Source organism: Micromys minutus (assembly GCF_963924665.1).
Source record: "Micromys minutus genome assembly, chromosome: 13".
Classification (NCBI taxonomy): domain Eukaryota; kingdom Metazoa; phylum Chordata; class Mammalia; order Rodentia; family Muridae; genus Micromys; species Micromys minutus.
This window is the reverse complement of record NC_137982.1, coordinates 58,387,469-58,404,660: the sequence shown is the minus strand read 5'-3', so window position 1 is coordinate 58,404,660 and position 17,192 is coordinate 58,387,469. Positions and strand designations below refer to the sequence as shown.

Below are 17,192 nucleotides of genomic sequence, written 5' to 3'. Positions count from 1 at the left end.
TATTAGATTAATAGAAATGACTAAACACTGAGAAACTGTCACTTACATAAAACATTCATATAAGATATCCTTAGGTTTTATCAAAACTACAATAACATTTTTAAAGTAGGTGTTTCTCATTGTGTCGATGGAATAAAAGTATATCTGTATTACCATTTCTATTCTCTAAGAATAGTAGGAAACAAAATTTTTAGTGAAAACGTTAAGGAGGCTTGAATACAAAAGACCTTCATACTACCATGTGGTTGAATCTTTGGACCCCAGTTAGTAGAACTATTTGAGAAGAAGGAGGTATGTTGCTTTGAAGTTTCAAAAGCCTATACCACCTTCAGTTGATCTCTCTCTTCTTGCCTCTCTCTCTCTCCCTGTCCCTTTCCCTCTTTCCCTCCTTCCCTCTCCCTTTCCTACTTTCCCTCCCTCCCTTCCTTCCTCCCTTTCTTTCACTCTTTCTTCCTTTTGTCCCCTGCTTCTGAATCAGATATATGCCCTCAGTTACTTCACTAGCACTGTGCCTGTCTTTCTGCTGCCATGTTTCCTATCATGATGATCGTGATTTTTAATGATCTAAAACTTTGAGACCCCAGTAAACACTTTCTATTTTAAGTTGCCTTTGTCATGGTCTTCTGTAATGGCAATGAAATATAATTGAGACAACAGTCTTAGGTACAGTGGTAAGGAAACCATCAATTTTATGCATTCTACAAGTATTATTGCAAGGTTTACCATTTATTTGAGACTATTTGAAGGAATAGCAACATTAAATTCACATTTTCCTCTTTCATTTAAAAGTGGCTTTTCTAGGAATTATTCCCAGTGCTAAAGTAAGATACTTACAGAAATATTTCTATATGCATAATTTAGAATAATAACAAAGTATGTATATAACTCAATAAGAAAGTAATTGAATAAAATTTTGGTTTCTATCAATGAGTAATGACATAGGAATATGTGTAAATATTTGCATTTGTGTTTTCATGTATATTTTTAAAATGTTTATTATTTTATTTTATGTGCATGAATATTCTGCTTACATTCTTACTATCATGATATCAGTTTCCACAAGCATGAAGAATGAGAAAAGAGTTAGGTCTCATAACTTTGAGAATTTAAGCACAAATAATTCATCTTAACTTGATTTAGGAATTTCTTCAAAAGACATAACCCAAAGAATAAATCTCAATTAAGAATAAATCTAGAGAATAATATAATTAACCACAAAATATTCTATAACAGAAAAATACTTTCCTTTGAAACAGAACTCAAGGTTCTTGGGTAAATGATTGAAGTAAAAATCTAAATTGTTAAGGATTAAAGAAGAGTTCCTGGTAGTCTAATCCTCAACAGCTAGTGATAATTTCAAAAACATTAAAGTGGTAATTTAAATGGATTTATTAGTTTACATATAATATTTTTTATAAAAATGAATATTCACTCTAGTTCTTTTAGGAATATTACATGTTCAGCCTTATTTGATATTAAAAATGACACATTAATGTATGAATAAAAGAGCTTTATTTCTGACTAAACATTTCAACATGATTATTGTTATAAAAATACAAAAACAGAAATACATATTTTTACCTTTTTAATTACCATGAAGATTTCATCACAGTATTAAAAGAAGACATTTAGAATCAATGAATGGAAACAGTAGGACCAAATTAGAAAGGTACCATTTAAAAATGTTAATGTTAATTTAAACAATGTATCATAATAATAATTTTGTGTGCAAAAAATTTATTGTTGACTGTATCTGAATTTGCTGATCAGTGTTGGAAATGAAATATAGTTCTGTGGCTCTCAAATTAGCTATGACAGATAGAGCAAGTGGTGACAACTTTAGCCAAACATAAATTTTAAAATAAACTTAAATTTATAAGTATTTAATCTCACTATCTGTTTAAAGTGACTTTTTCAAGGAAGAAATCAATACCAAATAAACTTGCAGCAGAGATTACAAGTAAGAACGAGCTACAAATGCTTGATGCTCTCCATCATAAAATTTGCCAAAATATAAAATCTTATCTAATGTATGCACCAATTACAGAATGTAGAAAACAATTATAAACTGAAATGCATTGATTCTTGGTTAAATCTAACATAGAGAAAAAGGAGTTGGAGGGATAAATAGAGAAAATTAAGCATTGATTAAATAATGAAACTGACAATAATGTATCTTATGGGTAAACATTTTGTCAAAATGTTCAAATAATTTTTAATTTACAAGTAATTACAGTTTTAGCGTGGTTGTGTAGGCACACACCTTTATTCTCAATACTCCAGTAGCAGAGGTAGACAGATTTCATAACTCAAAGCCAGCTTTTCTGAGCAAGTCCCAGGACAGCCAGGTCTACATGGGAGATGCTGTCAAGAAAGAGAAATGGTGGTTATCATTTTCATAAGCCATAAATGGTAGCACAATTACAAATGGATTGACAGAAGAAAGAAAACATAGAAATATGGTAGTGGTTTAAATGACCCAAATTTATGGGATCAGAGCTCAGCACCTGTCCTTATGAGTGCCTTGAGTTTTACAAAATGGACATTTAAAATACTTGCTTTGCAGGCTGATCACAGAACTTTTTGGATGAGAAATACTTTGGAAACTAAAAAAATTAGTTTGAGATAAAAAATATATTTTAAAACATATACACATTTGTTTTAAAGCTGACAGTCTTGGACATATTATCAAAGATGTTTCAATGAATAGTTTCAGAGACATACTGATAAGAAAAAAAAAGATGTTCTTTTCTGGTTTTGTTACCACATATTTTTTCTGTGAATCTAAATATAAAATTTTTAAAAATTAATTTATTTCATTAAATATTTATGTGTTTTTATGTATGCCTATATGTGCATCAAATATTCTTATTTTAAAAGTTATTATTAATACCTCACTGAGTTAAATTAGTATTAACATAAGATACATGGGATGAACTTACTGACCAGGGATTCAGAAAGCTACTAGTGGCTAAACCCTAATAGAAAAGTATTCTTTTATATTTAGCTGCTGTAAACTGTCAGTTTTCTAAGCAAGTTTATGAGAAAAACAAATAGTTTTCGTGGTTTGCTGTCTATATAAAGGTGAGGGCAGCCACAAGATAAACAAGGACTGTGATTGGGCAGTGAAAAAAAAAAAAAAGTGGGCTGAGAATTTTAACGATGGGACAGAGATAGGTGAGAAAGGAGAAAGAAAAGAACATGGAGGAATAAAGGATGATCCAGATCCACGTGGCTTTAAATAGCAACAGGTAACTATGGATATTAAAAGGGAAGAATAATTATAGGCCAATTTGTCTTATCTGGGTGGGTAGTTAATATCAATATGAATTGGCTCTGAGTTGGACATTTTGTAGGGTGAGAGTTTACTGATATAAATTTGATTGATAAATTAAAAACCTCTAGAGTTTTGATTTTTCTGGGTTGTAGGGATTTGTGACAGCTAACTGCAAGCTGGGCAGTGGTTTCATGGGGCTGGCTTGTCAGTGACCCACCATGAGAACTTGATGGGTATTTGCTGTTGGAGCTAGCCATTGTGATGAGATCACCACTGGGTCAGAATGTAGCTGGTAATAGCAAATCATGGTGCCTTTTAGAGATTTTAAAATATTTACTGCTACAACTTTTATAAACAAATTTTAAGAAGGCAATTTTGCCATTTAATAGAACCTGTTTTCTTACCTGTTATCTATGTAGAAGCTAAAGCAATTTGAAACTATCTGAAAGTAAATGAGCTTGTAAAAAAAGTCAACACCTTCTGCTAGCTATTTGAAAATCATTTCTTACTACATAAATGTACTTTACAGTGGTCTTGTCTGTCTTGTCTCAAAATGACATAACTAGTAATATGTTTTCCAGCATTCTCATAATATGTTTCTGATTTACGTTTTAAAATTATCTTTTTACATGTAGATTAGGTCAATAAAGACATATATTTTTTTGCCTGGGGCCTACGAAATATAGTGTAAGGCTCATGAGAAGCCAATTATATATGGTAGTGTGAAAAATGAGTAATTGCATGAATTACTTCCTGCTATACTCAACTCATTTTACTGAATTTCTCCACCAGAAAGCAATGTCTGATAATTTTTAAATTTATAATTAATGATTCATACTCATACAGTAATCTAGTTAATGATTCTCCTCACTTAAGTGGAAAAATTAATAGATATATTTCAACAAATATATTTCGATTAATTCTTTTTCAATAGTTTGTTATATGACTCATTCCAACTGGTATGAAAACAGGATCACTTAATGAAAAGGCAAGGTATCATAGATAAAACATTATTACATGTTTCAACAAGGTGCAATCAAGAAGTTGATTTCCATTACAAATAGTTGAAACTTGGTTTATGCAGTCATTCTTTTTCATTCTTAAAACAAAACAAAGAAACAAACTGACAGGTCTTGACAATAGAAAAAATGGTAGTCCTGGACCAGCAGTTCCCAGAGATAAAGGCCTGGTGAGAAGGGGATCTGAGTAGCCAGGTGGCAGAGAGATCTCTGCCGAGTGCAAACGGAAAGCATGCCCCTGCCATGCGAGATCCGGGAACCAGGAACACAGAATTGGAACATCTGTTTCCACCCTGTGGCTTTCAGGTGCAGAACAGGGCTCAGACTATCCGCCACCTGGACCAGCAGAGATCAAGGGGCACAGGCCAGGTACAAGGGAAAGGAAAGAACATATCACTGACAACAAAATGGCAAGAGGAAAGCGAAAGAGCATATCCCAGGGAAACCAAGACAACCTGGCAACACCAGTACCCAGCTCTCCCATCACAGCAAACAGCAGAATGCCAAACACTCCAGAAAAAGAAGATGCAGACCTAAAATCATACCTCAAGACGATGATAGAGATCCTTAAACAAGAAAGGGAGGAAAATCAAAAAGAATCAGAAGCTTTTAAAGAGGAAACAAGAAAAAAACTCAAAGAACTAAAGGAAAACAGAACCAAAGAGATGAAGTAATAAAAGGAAATTGAAAGGGAAATTGACACAATAAAGAAACCACTAAAAGAGATAACCCTAGAGGTAGAAAACCTAAAAGAGAAATCAGGAGTCACAGATGAAAGCATTTACAATAGACTACAAGAGATGGAAGAGAGAATCTGGGGGGGTGAGGACAACATTGAAAACATAGACAAAACAGTCATAGAAGATGCAAAAAGCAAAAAGCTCCTAACACAAAATGTCCAGGAGTTCCAGGACACATGAAAAGACCAAACCTAAGGATGATAGGAATAGAAAAGGGAGGAGAACATCAATTAAGAGGCACAGTAAATATCTTCAACAAAATTGTAGAAGAAAATTTCCCTACCCTTAAGAATGAGATGACCACGAACATAAAAGAGGCTTTCAGAGCTCCAAATAGGTTGGACCAGAAAAGAAATTCATCCCTACACAAAATAGTCAAGACACCAAGTACCCAAAACAAAGAAAGAATACTAAAAGCAGTAAGGGGAAAAGGTCATGTAAAATATAAAGGCAGACCAATCAGAATCACACCCAATTTCTCAACAGAGACTATGAAAGCTAGAAGAGCCTGGACAGATATCATGCTGACACTAAGAGAGCACAAGTGCCAGCCCAAGCTGCTAGACCAAGCAAAACTATCAATCACCATAGATGGAGAGATGAAGATATTTCAAGAAAAATCAAAATTTACACAATATCTGACCACAAACCCCGCACTACAACGAATTATAGGTGGAAAACCCAATACAATGAGGGAAAATACAGCCTAGTAAAAACAAGAAAACTCCTAAACAAGAAAACCAAAAGAAGAAAAAGACACAGACACAACTCAACACACAAATCAATAATAGCAGGAAAAAGAAACAACTATTCCTTGATATCTATTAGAATAAATGGACTCAACTCCCCAATAAAGAGACATAGGCTATCAGACTGGATACATAAACAAAATCCAGACTTTTGCTGCATACAGGAAACTCATCTCAGAGACAAAGACAGACACTATCTCAGAGTAAAAGGCTGGGAAAAAAACTTCCAAGCAAACAACCCCAAGAAGCAAGTTGGAGTGGCTATTCTAATATCGAATAAATTTCCAACCAAAAGTTATCAAAAAAGATAAGGAAGGACACTTTTTCCTCATTACCGGGGAACTCTGTCAGGAGGAACTCTCAATCCTTAACATATATGCTCCAACAAAACAAACAAACAAACAAACAAACAAACAAACAAACAAACAAAAAACCTGTCATTCTCAATCCTGAGACACCAAGAAAATGTTGACTTATTCCTGGTTACATCCTGTTTTACATGTACATTTTGTTCATTGCAAGTAGTAATATCTTAATGCAGAGTATCAATCCTTAAAAAAAAAGAAAAAAAAAGCCAAGCACTGACAAAATGTATTTGTATACATTTATGCAAAAATGTTTAAATTTTTTCCTTTATCCTCGTTTTTTAAAATAAAGTTAAAAAATTAAAAATAAATTTTACTATGATTAAAAAAAAGAAAAGAAAATGGCAGTATAGAGTAATTTTGTTTATTGTTGACTGGATGCTTTTACTTTTCCTTTTAATGGATATAGGATATATTGACAATAAATTGCCATATCATGAAAAACCATCAAAAATTGGTTTTGCTAAATTATCCTCTTTGAATGATTGGGAAATTCATTCTTTTCTAATAACATGCAAATGGTAGTCAATAAATAGTTTTGAAATAGTCATCCATGCAGTAATTTTGAAGATACTGGTGAACTCAAATGTAAAATTTATTCTTTTTGCACATTTTCGTTCTTCAAGGAGAAACAGACTATTAAATATGTACAATGAAAACAAATTTGAAACCTACATTTTATCTATGCCCAGAAAGGTAAACAGCATGGAGAGTAATTCCTTGAATTTTTGAGAATGTTCTGAGAAGTTTGGCTGAATTCTAAGTAGTGAAGCACTTTGGGCCGTATTTAAAAATGGTCACTTTTAAAATAAATAAATAAATAAAATCATAATACTTGGTAGGTGAGTACAAAGAACACAGGTATAAAATCTTAATTCATTTGGATTTTTAGTTATAAAGTTTTCATCTTTAACAAACCCTGATGACCTGAGAGCAGAATATTGATATATCTCAGACACAGCAAGTGTATTGTAAAAAAAGAACATAATGGATGACATAAATATTAAATAACTGTAATACTATTGATTTCTAAAATATATTATCTCTAGAGAAATACATAAGGAGTTCATTGTTCAGTTGTGGTATAATATGATATATATGTGTGTATATGTATATGTTATAGTAAAATATAATATACTATATATATTGTATATGTAATTGATATGTACTCATATTATACTATATTTATACACTGTTCCCAATAGTAATCTAATTTTTCACCTGCAATTGCATCAGATTGAAGAGATTAATTGTAATTGTTTATTTTATTATCTCAAGAGAATATATGGTAGTCTCTAAGGTTCCTGTCTCTGAGGCTGTAACAATAAATATAAGATCTATCTGCCACTCCCCAAAAGGAGAGGCCCTGCCTTTATCTTTACCAAGATAGGTTCACAAGTTTAAACTTTAATATCAATGGAAATTCAGAATTCATTAGTAAAGCACTCTTTAAATGTTTTGTGAATGAGCCAGTGTCATAGGGTGCAGTCTCTCTGTGAACCTTTGCTTCAGGGGCCCTGACCCAGGTAAGTACCTTAAGAATCCAATGAATGCTAATGCCTCTGTTATGTAAAGGAACAACTAGGTTTAAGGCTCTCATTTTATTAATATTTTAAAGAATAACTCAAGGAAGAGTTCTCAGATATTTATATAAAGTAAAATAAATATTATCAACTAATAAAAATAAAAGAAGGGTATTATTAAGATACAAAGCATAAAATTAATGTAACAAATTAGATTTGGTTTTGAAAGAGAGATAGATGTCTTCACCAAATATTTAATACAATTAAATAATATAAGAACAAGAGCCTTTATATAAACATAAAATAATTTTTGTATGATCATCTAACAAATTAAGAACATATCTTAAATCACCAATTCTTTGAGGATATCATACATTGTATTTTGGTTTCATACATTCACACTGGTATGCCCTCAGGTTTCCACTCTCTGTTCTCCTTCTCTACACACCTTCCTTTGTGTCCTGTATTTTCAATGCATACAATAATTATTTTTGGAAATAGCAACATATTTCTTGCTTCATTTTTGTAAAATACTCTTAAAACTTCTACTTTTAAGTATTATGTATAATGTCAAAATGATACCTATATTTCATCCTGAATCTTTTTCATTATTTAAATGAAATAATTTTTCCCTCATATAACACACCCTGATTAGTTTTGTTCCTTCCTGTACTTGACTCAGTTCCTCGCTCTTCCCTCAGATCCAGATCTGCTATCTTTTTTATATTTCATTAGAACTAGATGCAGTAAAGATCATGGACAATATTCTATTCATCAATAAAGGTGTTGGAGGTTTCTGCGATACAGAGAACATTTCTGAACATTAAAAAAAAAGAAAACAGTTTCATTAAGCTCATAGTCCATCAACTTAAATGGAGAGAAACTCAAAGCAAAACCACTAAAATCAGGAGCAAGACATAGTTGTCCACTCTTTCCATACCTATTTAATTTAGTACTTTAAGCCTTATCCAAAAGTAGACAACTGAATAAGAACAAGGCATTATGAATAAAAAAGGATGCTGTTAAAGTATCTTTATTTTCAGATGATAATGATATTAAGCACAAAGAGACCTTAAATATTGCAATGGGAAACTCCTACAATTGATACATACTTTTACACAGTAGCTAGACACAAAATAGATTTATAAAAATCAAGTAGACCTTCTATATGTAAATGGACTGCAAAAGATATCAGGAAATAACACCTTTCACAATAGCTTCTAATAGTGTAAGTTATCCCAGCTAATCTAAACAATCAAGTAAAAAAATTCACAATAAAAAATAAATTTTAAAACATTGAAGAAAGAAAATGTTCTATAAAATAGCAAAAAACAACTAACAACAAATTGAGTGTAATTTTGTTATTGAAATTTATTGTCTTTATTGGCTAAGTGGTATATTTGATACATGGTCAAAAATGCATTATCCTTGCCTATAATCTTGGGGCTTTGTTTAGAAACATTTGGGTGACCAAAAGTATCACTTTTTAAAGGTAATAGAGAAAGCAATATATGCAGTGTACAGCATGAACTCTGTTTCTCATCATAAAGTGACATATAAAGATTATTATACATATAATGTGGATTTTCTTTATCATCAAATGTCTTCATGTTCAATACTAAACACAAATAATGATTCTTGTATATTATGGGTAACACAAGGTTTATATGAATGGACTAGGGTACAAGTTAAATTGAATATGAAGACACAGTCATAAAATAAACCAATGAAAGTAGAAGGAAGAGTGAGATAAACACATACAGTACTAAGAAAATAAACTCAAAAAGTTGAGATATCAGAATTATTGGTACTTCAAATATTGTTACATAGATACATACCTGAGTTCTTTTTATATATTCCTTGTTTTTATTACTGATAATAGGGTGATATAGCCAGTCATGTGTTATTTTATGCTATCTGCTGTGAACTTAAAATAATCCAGTATCACTGAAATTTAAATATAAGCACTTGACTAGAAATAGCAAAAAATTCATTCATATCTCTCAAATTACTATAGCTATAATGAATTTCTTTTATGTGAGGTTATAATTTTAATAGTTTTTTAATTTTACATATCTTTATAGTATGCATATTTTATATTATATAATATCTATATTTTATTATAAGTATACTACCTTTTAAAGATATTATGCTTTATCCTCCAAGATTTAAGTTCATGAAAAACAAGGGTATGTCTTCACAGTCTATGTTTATTTTTAGGTCTTCTAGAGTCTTACAAACAAAAGTCATGACACTGTCAGATGGAAATAATAGTGTGTCTGTGTTCACCCTGTTGGGCTTCTCAGATTATCCAGAATTGAAAGTCCCCCTCTTTTTGATATTTCTCGGCATCTACAGCATCACTGTGGTAGGAAATATTGGCATGATCATCATAATTAGAATTAACTCCAAACTGCACACCCCCATGTACTTCTTTCTCAGCCACCTTTCCTTTGTGGATTTTTGTTATTCTTCCATTGTTGCCCCCAAGATGCTGGTAAATCTAGTTATAATGGACAGAGCCATATCATTTGTAGCATGCTTGGTGCAATTCTTTTTTTTCTGTACTTTTGTGGTAACTGAATCTTTTCTATTAGGTGTGATGGCTTATGACAGGTTTGTGGCCATCTGCAACCCTTTACTCTACACAGTAGCCATGTCCCAGAGGCTCTGTGCCATGCTGGTGTTAGGATCCTATGCTTGGGCGGTAGCATGTTCCTTGATACTGACCTGCTCTGCTTTGAATTTGTCTTTTCATGGTTTCAATGTGATCAACCACTTTTTCTGTGAGTTCTCCTCTCTTCTTGCACTTTCATGCTCTGATACATCTGTCAGTCAATTGCTGCTTTTCATTTTTGCCACTTTTAATGAGATTAGCACACTCCTTATGATCCTCTTGTCTTACATGCTCATCGTTGTTACAATTCTGAAGATGCACTCAGCCAGTGGACGCCGCAAAGCCTTCTCTACTTGTGCTTCCCATCTGACAGCCATAACTATTTTCCACGGAACCATCCTATTCCTATACTGTGTACCCAATTCCAAGAACTCCAGGCACACTGTCAAATTGGCCTCTGTATTTTATACAGTGGTGATCCCTATGCTGAATCCCCTAATCTACAGTCTAAGAAATAAGGATGTCAAGGATACAGTGAAAAAAATAATAGGTACTAAGGTCTGTTCTTCTTAGGCATATTAAGTATTTCTGTTCTTCCTTGGTGTACAGTGTGTTTTTAAAGGCTAATTTAATAGACTCTTTTAAAATTATTATAGTTCATATAGCACAACAGAGTGGAAATTTAGTTTGATTGCACTAGAATAAATACCTTTTATTTTATGAAAAATTCAAGTACTCTGTCATTTAGCATTAGAGGTTAGAGTTTGATATTTAATAATATTTTGGCTAAGAATTTTTAATTTCTTGGTTGTTATCTTACTCTATATGAAGAAAATTAATAAAAACATTACAGATCTCAAAATACTACAAAGATGATTAGCTTACTAATTGTGAAGTAATAGTAGAAATTTTAGATGATACATAAGATTTATCTGATACTTACATGAAACAATAAGTCATATCTAAAAATCTGTATGGGTATATGTATCAAAATGAAAAAAATTAAAATGGTTCAACAATTTATTTTCTATGTGATGTCAAAGCATTATATTTTAAAATATTTGTTAATTTTCATTGATAATTTCATAGATATATAGTCTGATTGACCATATAAAATTCAAGGCTTTTCTCTAAGTTCTCCTTGGGTACTCCAAAACATCGCTCTTACAACTTAATTCTTCCTAATTTTTAAAGATAACTAAGCCATATTAATACCTATATACAGTCATGGATGAAAACCATCCAACGCAAGCATGAACAACTTACCAGGAAAATTACTCTTGAAGAAAACTGTCTCTTCCTCTCCCAGGAGCCATTAACCTCTAATCACTTAGGAGCCAATTAGTAGACTTCATGTGTCACTACCACATCCATGTTTAAGTCTTAATTACTTTGCCCTTGTGTGGGCCTTATGTGAAAACTACAGCTACTGTGAATACAAAACCTTAATATCTTTGTCATATTTGCAAAAACTCACACAAAACCACCTCTGTATAAAAAAAGAAAATACTCAAAAGAACAGCTTCTGGAATGGAATAGTGTGGTATAGCATTTTATTTGGATTAAAAAATTGCTTTCAAGATGAAAGGCGAGACTCTTGAGATTCAAATTATAAATAAAATGCCATATACATGTAAAATCAGACAGTTGGAAGGTTCAGGAAATCCCCTTCAAGGGTTATAGAAAAACATAAACAATTGTGAGCAGCTAGTTAGTTATTCATAGAGTGCTAAGATTGCAGCTTTCATGAGTTGTTACCTGAACAAGCTTGGGGTTTTAAGTGATGAAGATACTTCCTAATTCCTGTTCCTATGTGTATTTCTTTGTCCAAATTTGTTTTATGACACAATAAAATTATAATGATACTCCTAGTTCAAATTTGAAACATTAAGTGGGTTCCCTTCCCTGGCTGAATAACTTAGTATGTATTGTGTCTCCAGAAAAACCTATGAGATACAAAAAAAAAAAAAAAAAAAGACCATGTGTAAACTAAGCTTAGGCCAAAGGTTTAAACCTATTATGGATAGGGAACTTCAAATTTTCAGCAACCAAACTAAACCAATGCAGAGCAAAACAAAAAAGAAATACATTTATATAGCTGAAATAAAAACAAATGCCATATAAGAGGCTGGTCACAAACTATGAACAAGCATAAGAAATTGAAATTCAACATCAGAAAAATGCATATTGATTCACAGTGGAAAACCACCTCATTACAATTACAATGTTTGATTTAAAAAAGATAAAACTAAGGGATGCTTACAAGAAAAATAAAACTTTACATGATGTGAGTAGAAGTGCACCTTCTATTATGGAAAAATAAGCTTTCTCTAAAATAAAAACAAGGACAACAAGAACAAAAAACAAGCAAAAGTTAAGCTTATTGTTAATGACATGCTTTTTTAATTCCAAAACTCAGAAAGTTGTGCCAGAGGTTTTTGAGTTTGAGACCACATTGGTTTATATAATAAAATTCTATGTCAAAGTAATTCAAACAAAATGAAATAAAATAAAACTGGTGAAATTAAAAACTGCATTATTTTATCCAGAAACTTTCATAGAGCACATGTTCCCAGTGAAGCCATCATGTCAATCACCAAAGTGATCTGCACTTTCCAATGATCAAATCATTGAAGTATTATTCATATTGTCAAAAGCATGAACCAAATGCCCATCAATGTATACAACAACGTGTTGCATAATAGAGCAGTCCACATCCATAAGAATAATAAAGTGTGTAATTTATGAAATATAGATTGAAGTGGTCAGCATCTTATAAACAACAGTTATTTATACCCAGATGCTCCAACATCTTGTTTATAGGGTTGCTGTGAATCACAGGTCTCTTAGAATTTGAGAGTAAAATGGTCATTGTTTTTTGTGTCAGAATAAACTGTAAACTTGCGTGTTTGGTTTTCTTGCTTCTATCAAAAAAAAATGTGATTTTCTAGGGAAGACAGAAGTAAATGCACAATTTATGTTAAATTCAAATGCTACTCTTTCACATTTAAATTAAATAATTTGCAAGTGATACAATGTAAAATATAAAACTGTGAAAATCAACAAATAGAAATAAACACAATAGAAAAAAGATTCCTTCAGACAACCAATTCTAAAACTACTTTCTTATTACTTTAGATAATTATATATATCAAATGCATATACAATAAAAAACTGTTCATTGTTAATTTGGAATTTATATCAAATAAACATTTTAATAATTACCGCATATACAAAATAACTTGATCAAAAGTATTTTAATGAGCTTTTGTACCATAATGTTTTTTGTTATCCTTCTACATTTTTTCAGTTTTCCAAATACATAAAAATGTATTTGTTCCATCGATTAATCAACACTTAAAATTACACACGTTCACATTCCATACTAGGATAGATGGCTGAAGGCGATTATTCAACCAAGTGGTTCAAAGAGAAAGAATACGGTATTTTTATCATGCATTGGGAAATAGGACATGATGACTATTCTTTCTGTTAGAGTGCAATTCGATAAGTAATAAATTCATAATGTTCCAGATCACAATCAATTTTCATTTATAATAAATTAGAATTATTTGACCAAAGACTAATATTTTCACAAAAATTCAGTAAAAGTTTATTCAGGGAATTGAAATATTTCTGACATCATTTAAATAGACTAGTATGGTATATTATAGGCTAGGTAGACATATGAATATAAAATAAATCATTTAGCATACTTCTAGTATTAATCATTAACTATTGTACTTATTTAAAGTATATTTTAAATGATGAATTTAGGTCATACAGGTTTCTATTTAAGTCATCCATGTGATGAGTTGGAGAACACATGCACACAACAGAGGAACAACACCATGAAAGTCATAACAAATTTTCTCAGTAAAACAACCATCAGATTTTTGAACCCAGTACTACATTCTTACTTCACGATTTCACTGTTTTCTTTTATCTTCTGAATAAAACTTCTTTTTGCCTCAAATATGTCTCTAATTACTCAGTCTTCTGTCTTGGGCAATCATATCGGTTAGCTTTTATGCTGTGGCTTCTGATATGCTCAGAAGAACCTATCTCACAGGCACTTCTTGATCCTGTATCTTACAATTTTTCTTCCTCCTTATCTTCAATGTTACCTAAATTTTAGGTTTAAAACTGCATATTTGACATATCCTTTTGGACTCTGTATTTTAATTGCTTGTGGTTTCTGGTAATGGCTTCCCTCTGTTTCGAAGATTTCTATATTGTTTTGGATAGGAGAGATGTATAATCTCAACAATTTCTTTATTAAAAAACAAAACTTGTCTCTGTTTTTTATTACCAATCTAAAAAAATTAATTTTAACTTAAATATTTTTCAGAAGTCTATTTTATTCATTCTTCTTGAGAATATTAATTGTGTTCATTCTACTCTTATATTATCAATAGTCACTCTGTGTTCTTGTGGCTATTATTACATCTATTACTTTTCTAACCTTCTGAACTGGGTCTTTATTTATTTGAGGGAGAGCAGACAATGGTGGGTATAAGGATTATTGTTTTCTATTTATTTGTAGAAATTCCATATTTTTATTATTTGATTTTACATTTACATGTGCAAAAGTATGTCTATTCTTAGCTGAATTTCCTTACTTAAAGCACAAATGAATATATTTGAAAGTTTCATAGGCTTCAGCAAATTATGATATTGTCTCTCAAATTTTCTTTTTCCATCAGTTATCTCAAATATTTTCATACCTTCCCAACCAATTTTGAGATATATTTTCCCCTATCAAATACCATTTTTGTTGCTTATCTAGTCTTTGAAGTAGGGTAGCTGTGTTGTGTCAAAAGCATAGCAGGGAACCACATAATTACAAAGAAACCAATTATTCCTTTCTTAGAAGCTATCAAATGACAATTCATTATGTGGATGTTATGTGGATATTTCTACCTTTCTTCCACCATGCTGAGATTTGGACTGTCTGGAACTTGGACAGGTCTTATAGAAGCTATCATAGTATGTTCAGATGTGGACTATCATATAAAATTGTGTAAATCAGAAGAACAGATACATATAATAGAAAAGAAATTTGATTACATGATCAGTTCAATAACTTTGTATTACATTACTAATGCATATGTAATAAATACATATTAATTTTTTATTTAATAGTCACAAGTCCTCTGACAATCTCAGCTACATGAGGTGTTATAAAGAGGGATATAGTGGAAATGCTATTATGTAATGTTAATATCTATGATGATAGATATAATTAAATATTACAATGAGATTATAAATTATAATTATTTTAATTTTATAGATGTGATACAAATAATTTGAGATTTCATATTACTTTCTAAAAATTGATACATGGAATAGGAAATTCTATTTGAATAAAGCTATTTCTGTTCAGTTGAAGAAATATTTATTTTTAACATGATCTTATAATTAACATTCTCTAAAACCCCTGTGCCTATGACAGGATCAATGTACTTGAGAAGATGAACGTGGGGGACCTATACATATGATCTTTATGATTTTTCTGATTGTATCCTTCACATCTTTATTTCTCAGACTGTAAATCAGAGGGTTGAGCATGGGTATCACCAAGGTATAAAACAAAGAGGCCACTTTGAATGTGAGCTGGGAGTTCTTTGAGTTGGGTGCAGAGTACAGAAACAGGATAGTACCATAGAAGATGGTGATGGTAGTCAGGTGTGAAGCACACGTAGAAAAGGCCTTTTGGCGTCCCCTGGATGATTGCATCTTGAGTATGGTGAAAACGATGAACACATATGACAGGAGGATGATGAGAAGCGTGCTCACAGCATTCACAGTGGAAAGTGAGAAGAGAAGTATTTTATTAGCACGTGTGTCAGAGCATGAAAGGACTAGAAGTGAGGAGAACTCACAAAAGAAATGATCAATTGTGTTGGAACCAACAAAAGATAATTGGACAACAGAGCATGTCATTATCAAAGAACATGTGAGTCCCCATGAATATGATCCCACCACTAGACTGATGCAGAGTTTATGAGACATGGCTATTGTGTAGAGAAGTGGTCTGCAGATGGCCACAAATCGGTCATAGGCCATAACCACTAATAAAATTGATTCAGTTACCACAAATATAGCAAAGAAAAAGTATTGTACTAAACATTCTAAAAATGAGATGGTTCTGTCTTTTACAAAAAGATTCATGAGCATTTTGGGAGCAATAATGGAGGAATAACAGAAATCCACAAAAGAGAGGTGGCTGAGGAAGAAGTACATCGGAGTGTGCAGTTTGAGGTTAATTCTGATTATGACAATCATGCCAATATTCCCTACTACAGTAATGCTGTAGATGATGAGAAAAACCAAGAAGAGAGGAACCTCTATATCTGGATAATCTGAGAACCCCAAAAGAGTGAACGTGGCCCCACTGCTATTTCCATATGTCAGTAACATTGCTTGTCTTCTCCAGAATATGTAGTTTATTCTAGGGGTTAATAAAACAGAGAATGGGGAAAGTAGGAATTTGTTATAATCCTTGGATTTAAAAGAAAATTATTCTTTAAATATCTGTATTATGGTATTTCTAAATAACTACAGATTATACACTTCAAAAGTTTGAAACAATTTTTTTAATCTTCTTAAAGGCAATACAATTACTAAGTTAAATTTATGCTGGATTGTGTTTATAGTTTCAAGAACAAGGAATTATATCATCTTCATCTCCAATCAATTTTATACATAATACAATAGTCTATTGTTTTTCATTGTATATGTGCATAAATGATTAGCCTATACATTATTTTCTTTTCTCTGTATGTAATAACAATATTTAACATGTAAAAATAATTTATAACATACAGTCACACCTTTATATTAAATATATATATATATATAAATTGGTATGCATTTTTATTATTCCTTATTGGATCTAA

The 17,192-nt window shown here is 31.5% G+C and overlaps 2 protein-coding genes across 2 annotated transcripts; one reads left to right on the top strand and one right to left on the bottom strand.

The window, feature by feature from the left end:
- Window positions 1-9,921: 9,921 nt before the first annotated feature.
- Window positions 9,922-10,863, top strand: LOC308429003 (olfactory receptor 5D18-like; the record flags this gene model as incomplete). The annotated part of the gene is made up of 1 exon (XM_080927644.1): window positions 9,922-10,863. One exon carries the CDS (start codon window positions 9,922-9,924, stop codon window positions 10,861-10,863), a length of 942 nt encoding a protein of 313 aa, XP_080783770.1.
- Window positions 10,864-15,747: 4,884 nt separating this feature from the next.
- LOC308429247 (olfactory receptor 5D18-like) lies at window positions 15,748-16,713 on the bottom strand (the record flags this gene model as incomplete). The annotated part of the gene is made up of 1 exon (XM_080927975.1): window positions 15,748-16,713. One exon carries the CDS (start codon window positions 16,711-16,713, stop codon window positions 15,748-15,750), a length of 966 nt encoding a protein of 321 aa, XP_080784101.1.
- Window positions 16,714-17,192: the final 479 nt, after the last annotated feature.